This window comes from Crocodylus siamensis, chromosome 3 (assembly GCF_052110815.1).
Source record: "Crocodylus siamensis isolate JL-2025a chromosome 3, ASM5211081v1, whole genome shotgun sequence".
NCBI lineage: Eukaryota > Metazoa > Chordata > Crocodylia > Crocodylidae > Crocodylus > Crocodylus siamensis.
The window spans coordinates 232,445,602-232,459,736 of record NC_143397.1 but is presented as its reverse complement, the minus strand read 5'-3'; the positions used below and the strand labels follow the sequence as shown (position 1 = coordinate 232,459,736).

The following is a 14,135-nucleotide window of genomic DNA, read 5'->3' as shown; positions in this document are numbered from 1 at the left end:
TTCTCATATATGAGAAATAAATAATAGTATTCACTCAAAAGAACACTGGCATTTGATATATACAGCCTAACATTTTATTAACATAATTGTTTAATTATAAAGAAGTATCCTATTTTTTTTCTGGCAAATTGCACTATCCTCCATGCTCATTATTCAGATAATACATGCATTAAATCTAATGAAAAAGTTACTCATAACTTCAGTGGCTTATAACAAAATACAGCAACTTACATCGGGCTTATCACCTTCTGAATATTATATAATTAAATACTGTACATATTTTCTTTCTAGCGCCATGTGGGAGCCGGTCAACAGGCTCTGAAGGAACAGTGTTATCACCCAACTACCCCAAAAACTATAGTGTTGGTCACAACTGTGTTTACTCCATTGCTGTTCCCAAGGAGTTTGGTAAGTAAGATTAGTTTCATTCTTACTGTTTCTTGCATACTTGCCGCTGCTTCTGCACTTATCTTTCTGGATACATTTCATAAGCATCATTTATGTTGACAAATATTCATACTGCATTTTAAAGAAACTTTTGAACGCTAATATTTCTCATTACAGATTTGATAAATTCGACATTATGCAGATGTTCTCTTGTTAATATCCGTATGCACACTTGCCTAAAAATATATATTTTTAAGACAATACAATTTTGAAAGTAATTGTGGTTTGCTTAGTATTACTGTGCTTTGAAATGAGAAATATATTATGGATACATCAGTGTTAAAGAGAATAGGTGAAATATAGCATTGGTGCAAGTTCATATTAATGATTGCTGTGATTCCACACAAATGGAGGTACACCACAAATTACTGCTTCAGGGAAGGGTTGGGAGTTACATTGGCTTTAAATCTTCACAGCACACTCCTAATTTAGGGTTTGCTGATCTGTAGAGAACCTGCCTTAGGACCTTCTTTGAGTTAGAGCATCCTATCCCTTTCTACCTGTAGACTGAGGTACTGCCCAAAATATTCACAGTATTGCAGATTGAGACCCCACTCCTGATATTTCCTCCGTGCCAGAGCTTGTAAGATTCCCCTTTGGTTATAGTTGGCTTCTGTCACTTTAGTGACAGACAAGAGTATTCAAAGGATCACTCTCTGTTGAGATCCAGCATTTTTAGGGCCTTTTTAAAATATCCCAGTCACAGAGTGACCACAGAGGTAGTGATGATTTCAGTCATAGAAACTTTCTGGTATACTGAACTCAGTGACTGAAAAGAAAGATCAAGAGAAAGGGTGCTTACTAGCCAGGTAGATAATGTGCGATATATAAATGTGGTTACTAGCCAGGACAAAGAAGGAAGTATATAGCTAAAATTAAGGATAAAGACGACGTTGGAGTACATCAAGAAGAAAAACAGAAATAATTTATCAAGGTTGCAGCATACAGAATTTTATAGAAAATCAGTAAGATAGGGATTAAATAGATCAAGTAATCATTATGGAATGCAGAAACTAAAATTTCTAGGTTGTTAAATTAAATTGTAGCTAAACTTCTCATGACTGAATTATGGTTTGATGGCTAATTTGTAGCAAATTAAAATTAAAAACATGTTCCTTGCAAATGTTCCTTGCTGTCTCAAGAGAACTGCTGTTAAAGGACACAAAGAAACACTTACCTTCCTACTATCAGCAGTTGGTCCTGGTACATTAGGTTTGGAACATAGCAGGAGAAAGCCTCAATCCATGTTTGCACCCTATCCACAAAACAGAGAATTTCTAGTTTCAGTTATAAGGATTATTAGAGGATGCCTGATAGAAACACCATATATACTAATTGGAGTAAGACTATATAGTGAAGTTTAAAGATAAGATGAAGAAGTTGAAAGAGTTACAGAAGGAAAAACAGAATTATGTGTAATTTTGGCTTTTTAATTTTTCATATTGTTCACATGACTAGTTCTATCTTACTTCTATCCAGTTTCAGCATACCTTGACATTGTAATAATTCATTAATATTTTATTTCTTCAAGCATGGGGAAATATTATGTACTTAGATTACATTTTCAATAGGAAAACAGTTACAATGTATGTGTGAATAATTCAAGTGTCTTCAAACAGGTTAGTTGTTGAAACAGAATATGAGATGATAGTTCAGTCCATCTTTATCATTTCACTTTTAGATCCCTGCACAAGGACTTAATGCTTACATAGAAAAACTTTATCAAGCTATTTTCTAACTGTAATAAGAGAAGTGGGAAATGGGCTGTGAGAATGGTAGATGTGGAGGAGTTCCTTTAGATAAAACTATTTTCAAAACAATTTGCTTTCTCATAGGTTATGGTGACCATTAGGGTCCAGTCTTTGCTGGTACAATCCCATTTTATATACCTGCCCCAGATCTCCTGTTGGTCTGGTCATATGAACGCTACTTGTACAATAAGTATGTTTGATGTTGAATATCAGATTTCCATTTCAATGTGAAATATCATATCCAAACAATGTGGTAAAGTCATGAATTTTTGTTCTGATATGTCATGTTTTCTAGTTTGTCCCAGCCCTAAGTCTACCTAGATTAACCGTACCTAATTTAAGCATTAAATCTAATGATACAACCATGTACTAATGTAACAGGCAAAATCATGATTTTTAGTAAAAGTATTGCCTACTTCAGTGCAATAAAATTCCTGTTATCTGGCACGAGTAGGGAATGGGGGGTAGTGGATATCTAAAAGTGCCAGTTACCAAAATCCAGCAGTTTTTAGCCAGATGCATAGCAGCAGGGGGCAGGGAGGAGGGGTTGTGGCGGCCACACGTGAAGAGGCTGCAGCGCAGGATGGTTGGTAGCAGCATTGGCTGCCACATGCAAGCTTTCCTCTTCCCTGCCCCACCCCATCCATGTCTGGCCGGCCGGCCAAACATTCCAGTTCATAGAGTGTTCTGGTTACTCAAATGCTGGATAACAGGCATTTTTTTACTGTACATAATATCATTAACAAAGTTTCTCTATGCTTACATGCCAATTTTAAGATCAGAAAAGATGTAAACAGGGAATGAAAAGATACTAGGGCCTGGTACATTAGTGGTTTTTTGTTAGTCTACAAAGTCAATGGTTTGCAGCTGGAAAGGACACAAGCCCAATAGTGGCGATCCCTTGAAATACATGACATCTTTTCATACAAATTAGGGTTTACTTGATATACTTAAAACATTGTCTCTAGTTTTAGATAACACAGAGAGATTTACTATGCTTTAATTGTGGAATAGTAATCAATTTGTATCCTTTGTAGAATTGGAGTGAACTGGACCATACTCACTATGCAGATCACTTGCAGCTTCTGTTGACACAACAACGTTTGTTCAAACAGATAAGCTACCAACATGCCAAAATGTGGATGACTACCCACACTGGGCCAGATCTTTTCCCTCTGTTATGGTGGCAGGGTCATGCAAAAGAGCTAGAATCTAACTGCGGCTGATCAGCTAACAATGTCCTTAGGTCCCAGGATCTTGGATTTCTTAGGATAGGCAGCTCCACGTCAGTCACACCACTGTCATCCCAGCATAGGGGCATGCCAGACAAAAGGGGGGATATTTTAGGGAACAGAGGGTACATCAATATGAAGCACTAAACACACAGTAGACTATATCTACTGTGCATTAGCATGTCATGGCAAAGACTGTGCTATTGCATTAATACACAGTAGAATTAATCTACTGCATAGTAGCATCACTAAAAAGGCAAGCGCCGCTGTGATTATAGGTACTAAACTTAATGTACAGTGGGCGCGTCTACACATGACTCTATGTCTCCGGAGCAATGTGTTATGGTGATATAGGGTCTGCCGACAAGAAGTGTGATGTCATAGCTACATCACTGTAGGAATGTGCTCCCTCATTATACTGCATTGCTATGATCAGGTAGCAGCTAAAAATAACGACATAGCAGATTTTACTGCGCCAGCATCTAGTACTTCCAAATGCACATATAGACATGTCCAGTGTGACACAAAGTTCGGCTGTAATCCACCAAGTTTCAAAAGGCACATAGTCCCTTAATTAGTTGGCATAAATTAATTGCGTCTGCATCAGATGTCTTGACAATGAGGGGCTGTAAAATTTTTCTCAGCCTGTTGCCAAGCAGACCTTGGTACATGAAAAAATCTCCCATTTGCTTGGTCACATTGAGTTGTAGTATAGAATTTATGAACTAGTATGTGCCTGTTAGTTCCATGGTACACACTGAAACCAGTTTTCTGATACTCAAGCACAATCACCCTTTTTCTATATGTGTAGATGATTTGCTGTTGAATTATAAGTACAAGTGTTGAATTACAGTACAAGTTGTGCCATGTATTGTGCTTTTACTCTTCTATTATGATTAAGCACAAATAGTGACGTTAGCTGATTTAGCTTATTATTCTTTTCCATTGCTTTGTTAACAAGTATATGTCTCATACTAACCATCATTTAAACTTTGGGGACTTCTGATCAATGTTGCATGTATATGTGTTTAGACGAGTTCACTCATCCCACACTTGCTCATCTAACTCTCCACTTGGTGCTTGTAACCAAATAGTACATGTCAGGAGATGTGGATGGCTCAAGACTTTTTTCATATAGCCTCTAAAGAACTTGGATCTGAGCTTGAATTGTATGTAATGTTTGAACTAAAACGTACCTTTGTGTCACATGTAAGTGGCATGATCTATCCTTACATGCAAACAGTTCACTTCTAGACCTAGGATAGGCATTCATAAAGCAGTATGCAATGCACTAGTGAAATTGATGTTTTTTTAAGCCATGGACATTTCTTTTTTATTCCCAGTGAGTTCTGGTGTCTTTATTAAAATGCAAAAGATGTTTGTCCGATCCTAGCTTTGTTTCCATCATTGCCAAAATTCATTAAGTGGACCTCCAGCCAAATAATTGCCTGCCCCTGTTTTAGTCCTGACAGCTGAGTGATTAGGGCATCTGCCCTAAGAAACCAGGATTTGTCAAATAACAGGTCAGGTATTATTTGTTCCCCTGTCTAGCTCTTTTCCTGAAGCAGAGTCTTTGCCTCTTCTATTTATCATTCACTAGATAGATGGAGAGCTGTAGGAGAGGGGGTTCTGCTCCATTGGGAGCAAGGGTCCAGGCTAGAACCCAGGCCTGCTCTCTTCTGTTTCAGGGAGCCACATGGCCTCTATTTTGTGTGCATCCTAGTGACCCCACATATTCTCTCTCAGCTGCCACAGAGGTTCAGCTTCAAATTGAATGCTAGAATGGGGGCTGTAGTTTAAGTTCTGTGTTCAGAAGTTGTAGTAAAACAGGTTCAAGCTCCCTCTCAGTGAACAGGGGGCCTATGACCTAGGTTTCCTGCTTTCTGGACAAGTGCCCTACTCAAGGGAGGATCCAAAAGGAGTGCAGAGACATGGTTACTCCTCCCTTTTCAACTGGACCTGCCACAGGAGCCTCTGAGAACCATTTAAAGCCCCAAAACCGTGTAAAAATACCCACCCTCCCCTCTGTTCTCAAAGGCATATTCCCTGTGCCCCACTTCCCTCTCATGCTGCTTTCCCTGCTGTCCTGGGAGTAGGGGAAGCTTCTAAGCAGCTCTTGTCTGCTCTGGCCAGGCTGTGTGGAGGCTTGGCTCAGCTGGAAACTTCATCAACAACAGCAGGAGCAGCAATGGGAGTGGGGAGTGGAGGTTGGGGGATCATGGAGGAGAAGAGAATGGGATTCTTAAATGCTTTGGGGACTTTAAAAGAGGTCCCCAGAGGCTCTCACAATGTGGCCTGCCTGCACTGGGGGGAGGGGGAGAGGAGCAGGGGTGCAGCCACCCCTGCAGCACAGGTGGCTGCTCCTGCACCCCCTTTTGCCAAATTCTGTATCCGCACATGGCCCTAACCACTTAACTATTGAGCTAAAACAGAGAAGGATCCTCCTTCTGTCTAATACCCACTAGTCAGGGGTCAATATAGAATATTATCATTTAACTACACATATTTTATGAACATGTATAACGCTGTGGCTGCTTGACCAATGCATTGCTGACTCTGTATAAATAGGATCCACGTGAATGCTTATTCATTCATACTACGGCTGCATCCAGGTGAGCATGGCCGTTTGGCTCCTTAGACACAACTAGCAGTGAGACACCTTGTGTCATGCTGCTAGTTGTCCCCAGGGAATGCCCATGTCACGCGCCCTCTGGCACATGGCAGTTTATGCCAGGTGGGGCAGGGGAGGCTGCGGCCAGCAGCAGACTTACCTGAGTTCCTGGGGGTTGGGGAAGCTATAGCTGTGTCGCTTTTGCAGCTTGGAGCCTGGCTGGCAGCTGGAGTGGTTCTGGCCAGCCAGGCACTGGTTTTGAGCAGTGCACACTTTCCCTGCGTGTACCACCCCACTTCTTTCTGCAAAGGTTTTTTGGCCCCTTGATCTCCAGGGGTCAAAAAAGCCCAGCGCGGGAAATGCCTGAATGTGTAGTATGCGGCACCACAGATGGGTCTGCAGCACCACATACCACACGGCTGTGCTCATCTGGGTGCAGCCTACATGGGTAACAGAATGGGAAACTGCATGTAAGTAGCAAAAATGCCACTTACAGGGCTGGGAAATGGCCATTTAAGTATGCAAAGTGAAATACAACTTAGTACTTAAAATCTGTTGACAATGGAAAATGTGTAGTTTGAGAAATATTTCCAAGAAATATGGATAATGTTGGCCATATTTGTAATAGTTTAATTTTTAGGATATTTCTAGATATTTGCAGTTGAAAAGAGGGGATAAGGGCAGGAAAGTGCCCACTTAGCACAAGGGGACTGGGTGACTGATGCACAGATTTTTTTCAAGCCATTCAGGTGACTACTCTTTATCATTTCACCTCCTCTTTGTCCACTACCCCACCGCTACCAGCTTGGCTTCTAACATTCCAGCTAGCTGAGTAGTTTCTAATAGCTTCCTTTAAAAGCAAACAAAATAAAACATACCTTGTAGAGACATGTTTGTTTTTTAACCCTATGACCTCTTGGAGAAATACCTAAGTTTCATTTTTATCTGAAATAAACCCCCAAAACTGCCTCCAAATTTTAGGCATATTTATTGACTTGAGATCTAAAAATGCACATAATTAATGTATTTGCTCCAACTGTTAACATTTAACTGCTAATGTTTCTAATATATCATGTTACATTCAAATGTAGTTGCATAAAATAGCTACTCACAATTGTAATGTGGAGAGGTTTTTTTGAGGCTTTGGGGTGAAAATGGGTTATATATTTTCTTTTTTAATTTTGGGTCTATTTAGATATTTAGCGAGAAGACCTATCTAAATAAAAAAGACTTAGAAGACCTTGCATTAATCTATGCATCTTCTTCAATGACCATTTCAAGGTCTTTACACATTGATCTTATACGGAGAACTCACCACAAAAAGAGCTCATTAGAGATCCTGATCTGTCAGTTTAAACACAGACCATGAATTTAGTCTTGAACTCAAATCTGAACATGGATTGGAGCACCATTATAGCTTCCCACTATTAAATATTGAGTTAACCTGATCCTACCCTCATATTTTATTGCTATACTTGTTAGGAGTGCTCCAAAAACAAAATCTGCTCATAGATTTTCAGGCAGCATGGCAAAATGATACCAAACAAGATGTCCAAGGGTCAGCTGTAGAGAAAAGAAATATCAGTCTAGCCATGTTGGTGAGCAGAAATAATTCAGAACCATTTACCTTGTAGAGTCCCAAGAGTCATCTATATCTAAGGCAACCGTGTAACTCTTTTCTCATAGTCTTTTTTGTAGTGAGTGGTAAGAGGCAGGGTTAATACTGATGGGGCGGTGGGGGTGACAGAGAAAAGGAGAAACTTTGAGTAAAAAATAGGAACAATTAAGATGTCTGCTGAACAATATTGCCTTATATTTCCTATATGACGTGGGGAATTCTCATAGAGGACAATTTAAACAAATTAAACCAATGTTAATACAGAGGGGAAAAAACAATGCAAAAGCATACTGGATATGTAGAAGCAATAGATATTTTAACCAAAATAAGGGGCAGGAGAAGTGTTTGATGGAATGAAATGAAAAACTATTTCATGTGCAGTTTTCTGCTTTTCGTGGCTAAATTTCTATGGAAAAATCACTGCACTGTAGCCTTTTTTCAATGTTTCATTATTCTGTCATGCAGAATCACAGCTGCAATATTTCATACCATGACAGGTTTAAGCTAGAAGATAAATGATTCACAAAAGCACACAGCATGCCACAGGCAAAGTCTTTTGTAAACACGGAAGACTCATCATCTCTGACATTCTCCTACTGGTATTTCAAATGGTGTAATGATGCCTAATTGTTTAATACTGAAATCCAGCACTGGTTACAATTAAAATGCAGATGTTTTATATTTTGTCCTGTTTTGCTGACTCACACAATTTAATTTGCATGGTTTGCATTTAAGAGTACAGTTTATGTTTGCATTTTAAAATCATCTAATAATTAGAAAAACAGAGGAAAGTCTATCTCAAATAGCCTGAGAGGGAAAGGCATTTTCTTTTGTTGGAACAGTAAGAAACATTGTGCACTGCACAACAGAAAGATGTAGGCATATTTTATCAGGCATGTTAGAAGGGGAGGGAGAAAATCACCCCGAATGGCCAATTCCAAATCTATTACTGAAATCAGCCTTTAAAAAAAATATATATCTTGAATCCTAACAGGCATATGTGTAACTGGGAATTATCCAAATTCAATGGTGAATTGGTATTTTCCATTTCTATTGAAAAATAGTGTTCTTTTTAATTGAAGAATGCTGCTAGCAGCACTCAATATATGTTTGTGATATCAGGTAATATGTGTTTCTAATATTAGGTAAAAATACATCAGTTTTTGTTGGAGTTAGCCACTGCTGTGTTTTTAGTTCCTCAAAAAAGTAAAGGCAGCAATTAAGTGTCTCTCAACTTTTATTCAGTTCCAGGAGGACAGTAACAGCCCATGCTTAATTGTGTCCATAAGTATCTTACTGTCATACTGTCTGGCAGTTTCTTAGCTTCTTTGCTTCCTCAGGAATTTTGAGTTATAAAATGATTCCCCAGGATTTTTTAGATATTGTTATACAGCACCTGAAATTGCTCTGCATAAGGAAGCAAAAGATAAAAAATAGGGAGGCCAGCAACAACTAATTTATGAGAACAGTTTCGAAAAGATTTATTTTTTAAAACTATAAGGTGCAAGTATGACTTTTATTCTGCCAGCTGAGCTGAACATAGAGCAAATAATCTTGTCAACACATATTTTCCCTGTTAGACACTTCATTGAATCTGGAATCTGTGGATGGTTTAAAAGCCACGTTATGCTAGAGTTATTTCAGCAGTGATTCTTTTTCTTTCAACTTCAGTTCTCATTTTCAAAGGTAAAACCAGGGGTGTCAATAGCTGATTAAGCAGCAGAACATCTTAACTAACTCCAATAAGTAGAGAACAGGAACTAAAATTAATTGCATTAACATGGCATATATGATTTTCTGGACTTCTCTCCTTTAGCACATTTGCATGACCTTTCTTTCATTTAAGAAACCTTTCACACATTTACTGGTGGAGACTTTCAAAGTAATGCAGGGTACTTAGCCAATACATATTCTATTAACATTAAAAGGAGATATCTGGTTGTGCCCCTGCAAAGCTTTGAATATTTCAACTGCATGCTCTTTGAACTTCAATATTCTACTTGATGGAGTATTTGTGGACTTTGCTCTGCATTTTTCTAATACTTTATGACTCAGTCCTAAATTGTGCTGAGCATCCTTAACTCGCATTGACGCTTATAGAGGATGATCTGAAATATTGCTCATTTAGGCTAACATAGATGAGTATGTCCAAACTTACTTTCTTTAATTAGAAGATATACCAACAAAGTCAACTGAACTTTCCGAATGAATAAGGTAAACAGAATATAATTTATTGTCAAAACGACCACCACTCTTTCATAAAGTATTATTATACATTATATTCTATAGCTTAATTCTTGTTTGAACAACTTTATAAAACTTCAGAATATCCATCACAGTAGGAAGGAATGACAGTTTCTTCAAATTTCCTGTATTCTATTTCCAACTCTGCCAAAGAAATAAAACAGTCTTAAGAAATTTGTATCTTTGTTTAATGATATAAATTTTGTCCTACTTCACAGCAACATTGTGGTGATTACTTCAAAACTTACCTAAAGTTTTCTTTCAGTATTTGTAGAACAGCTGTTTGTATACACAAAATAATACTGGTTATTAAAAATATTAGTAATTATTTATATGAGTAATACTGTTAGTCTAAATATGATTATAGCATTTTTCCCTTTCAGTTTTAATAGTATTGTTTCTCCATGACTGTTGCCATTTTATTCTCTTTTTATACAGTACACCATATCAACCATCTTAAAGTTCTTTGGTCTGGTTTTGTGCACAGCACTGATAAATAAAGTGCGGGATGTTGTCTTTAGAAGATTGTAATGTTGAGGTCATACTCATTGTCGCATATCATTGATGACTACTTTAGAAGGTTACTGCTAGGTGTGTGCGAAGTGGGCATTATTTGATTCGGATGTAGGTTCGGCCTGATTCGGGGGACAGTGATTCGATTCGCTGATTCGGATCACTGTCCCAATTCGATTCAGCCAAATCTGAATTTGAAGATTTAATTCTGATTTGAAGAATCAGTAATTTGGCCATAGACACAACTTTATATGTTTTTTCTGCGTACCTGAAGGTAGCAGGTGCGACTCGTGAATGCTGAGATGGTGGGGTGGATGGAGTGTTCCGCGGGAGCATGGGGATTCCTTGTATGCTCAGCAGTGGACCCAGAAGTAGACCGGAAGTACTTCTGGTCCACTTCTGGGTCTGCTGCCAAGCATGTGGGGGATTCCCCCCGTGCCTCCCTGGCTCAACAATCAGCCATAGGGGGACCCTGAGTGCCCCCACAGACCGAGGAGGCACCAGTTGCTGAGCTGAAGGGTGGGGTCCCCTGCACACTCTGTGACAGAACCAGAAGCGGGCCAGAAGTACTTTTCGTCCACTTCTGGGTCTGCCACTGAGCAAGTGGGGACCCCCCCTATGTTCCCTTGGGATGCTCCATCTGCCCCATCTCAGCATTCATGAGCCGTGCCTAGGACCTCAAGGTATGTAGAAAAAACATATAAAGCTGTGTCTATGGCTGAATCATCGAATCTTTCCGAATCTATCTGAATTGATTCTGAGGCTTCTGATTCAATTTGGAGAGATTAATAGGTCTCCTAATTCGATTCAGATTCAGAGATTGGGCTGCTGAATCGGGCTGAATCTCTTCCAAATAGAATCAGTGACTGAAGCTTTCACACCCCTAATTACTACTGCCCATATAACTGATTTAAGCAGTATTGATTTGTTGTTATAATAAGCTTACCCATCACCTATGCAACTTTCTTTTTTAATCCCGTTTTGCAAATTTCCTCAGGTATAGTTTGGATATTGCTGGTGACTTGAATTTTCTCCTTTATATTTCCCTTTCTTTCCTTCCATTAGATTAAAGTGCATTTACTTTGCGTTAGGTTCACTAAATTATGGTGCTAATGTTCAGGTACAAATCCTAATTAGAACTGAGGTGCCTTAGAGGTGGGTGCTGATTTCTTTGTAAAACAAGATCCCTGATGTTTTAAGCAGTATCATTAGCATATGTTTACATTGCAGTAATGACAAAATGAAAACCAAGAGAAACCTCGGTGTTCTAGGTGATGTGTGAACTTGTAAAAAATGCCAGGCTCTGCCTCAAAGGCCTGTCTAAGACAAGCTGGAATAAAGAACTTGGGATAATAAAATAGGGAGATGATTCCAAAGTTAACACTTTTTTAGACAATTGAGTTTAAGTTACTTTAAAACTTGATTTTGTAGTGGTGGTAGTAGTAGTAATGATAAAAATAAAAATAACAACAATAATATTAATATGAATGGCAAAAATAGAGTATGAGAACATGTATATTGTGTGAAGTTTGAATTTCTCTTAATGGTTTATTTAAATGAATTGATGCAAAGAGAATGAAATTGGTTTAAAAATTAGCTGTCTTTGGCAAGTTTTGACCAAATTGTCTCATTTTTCTTTATAGACATTCATCAAAAAGTCTTGTTTGGTCTCTTGCCACACTGCTGATCCTATTTTACTGATTCCTAGAATATCTTTCATAGATTTCATAGACATCAGGGCTGGAAGGGACCTCGAGACATCATCGAGTCCAGCCCCCTGCCCAAAGGGCAGAAAGTCAGCTGGGGTCATAGGATCCCAGAAAAATAAGCATCCAATTTACTCTTGAAGGTGTTCAATGTATGTGCTTGAACCACCTCCACTGGCAGACTGTTCCAGACCTTGGGGGCTCGGACAGTAAAGAAATTCTTCCTTATGTCCAGCCTGAAACGGTCTTGCAGGAGTTTGTGACCGTTTGACCTAGTCAACTCTTGGGGCGCTCTGGTGAACAAACATTCCCCCAGATCCTGGTGGTCACCCCGATAAACTTATAGGTGGCCATCAGATCACCCCTGAGCCTGCGCTTTTCCAGGCTAAAGAGTCCCATGGCTCTCAGCCTGTCATCATAAGATCTGTTTTCCTGACCTCTGATCATGCACGTGGCTCTCCTCTGGACTCTCTCAAGCTTTCTTGAATTGTGGAGCCCAAAACTGGACGCAGTACTCCAGCTGCGGCCTCACCAGGGCCGAGTACAAGGGGAGAATGATGTCCCGGGTTTTGCTTGAGAAGCATCTATGGATGCAAGCCAGCGTTTTGGTTGCTTTTACTAGCCGCAGCATTGCATTGCAGGCTCATGTTCATCTTGTGGTCAGTGATGACACCCAAGTCTCTTTCTTCTGTAGTGCTATCCAACATAGCACTGCTGAGCCTATAAGGATGCTGCAGGTTTTTCCTCCCAAGGTGGAGAACCTTGCATTTTTCGGTGTTAAACACCATCAGGTTCTCGTCTGCCCATTTGCTGAGCTTCTCCAGGTCAGACTGGATCACCCACCTATCTTCTGGCGTGGATGCTTTGCCCCAAAGTTTGGTGTCATCGGCGAACTTGGCCAGTCCACTCCTGACTCCAATGTCCACATCGTTAATGAAGATGTTGAACAGTATGGGTCCCAGGACAGAGCCTTGAGGGACCCCACTGGTCAGAGGGCACCACGATGAGTGACTGCCATCAATTACAACCCTCTGGGTCTGACCACGGAGCCAATTTCCCAGCCAGCGGATCGTGGTGGAGCCAAGGCCACAACTGGCCAGTTTGGCCAAGAGGTGATCATGGGATACCAGATCAAAAGCTTTTTTGAAGTCAAGATATATGACATCAATCTCATCTCCCTCGTCAAGGTGATAGGTCACCTGGTCATAGAAGGAAATGAGATTGGTCAAACAAGACCTACCCGCAACAAACCCGTGCTGGCTCTCCCTTAGGATGTTAGCCTGGGCCAGTCCCTCAAGGATGGCCCCCTTAATAAACTTTTCTAAGATCTTCCCCAGGATAATGGGCCTGTAGTTAGCTGGATCCACTCTCCTCCCTTTCTTGAAGATCGGCACCACATTGGCCTTCTTCCAGTCTTCGGGCACTACACCAGAGCGCCAGGAGTTTTCAAAGATCCGTGCCAGGGGCTGGGCTATGATGCTCGCCAGCTCCTTGAGTACCCTGGGGTGCAGATTGTCAGGGCCAGCTGACTTGAAGGTATCCAGCTTCTCAAGGTGTTCCTTCATGAGGTCAGCATTTATGGAGGGTAGGGGATCCCCAACACCCGGATTTCCCTGTCCCAGAGCAGGCATGGGCGTCCCATGGGACTGATGAAAGACTGACGCAAAGTACCTATTTAATAGGTTGACTTTTTCCTGGGCGTCAGTTGTCAGTTGCCCCATCTGGTTTAGCAGGGCTCCAACGTTGCCCTTGCTTTTCCTCCTGCTCCCCACATATCTGAAAAAGGACTTTTTGTTGTCCTTGATGCTTGAAGCTAGTTGGAGTTCAGTTGCAGCCTTGGCTTTCCTAGTTTGCTCCTGGCAGGACCGGACGAGCGCAGAATAATCCTCCTTGGAGGTGAATCCCGTCCTCCATCCTTTGTAGGCTTTCCTTTTTCGCTGCAGGAGGTCCACTAGGTCCCTGGAGAGCCAGAAGGGCTGCTGTGCCTTCTTGCTGCCTTTCCTCCATGGTGGA

The 14,135-nt window shown here is 40.4% G+C and overlaps 1 protein-coding gene across 4 annotated transcripts in view; it reads left to right on the top strand.

The window, feature by feature from the left end:
• CSMD3 (CUB and Sushi multiple domains 3) overlaps positions 1-14,135 on the top strand; it is a 1,311,906-nt gene that overhangs the window by 1,061,809 nt on the left and 235,962 nt on the right. For all 4 annotated transcript variants that reach the window (XM_090040525.1, XM_090040524.1, XM_090040523.1 and 1 more), the window contains one exon: positions 292-408. In XM_090040525.1, the coding sequence (XP_089896651.1) occupies positions 292-408 (117 nt within the window). The remainder of the gene's footprint in view (positions 1-291; positions 409-14,135) is intronic.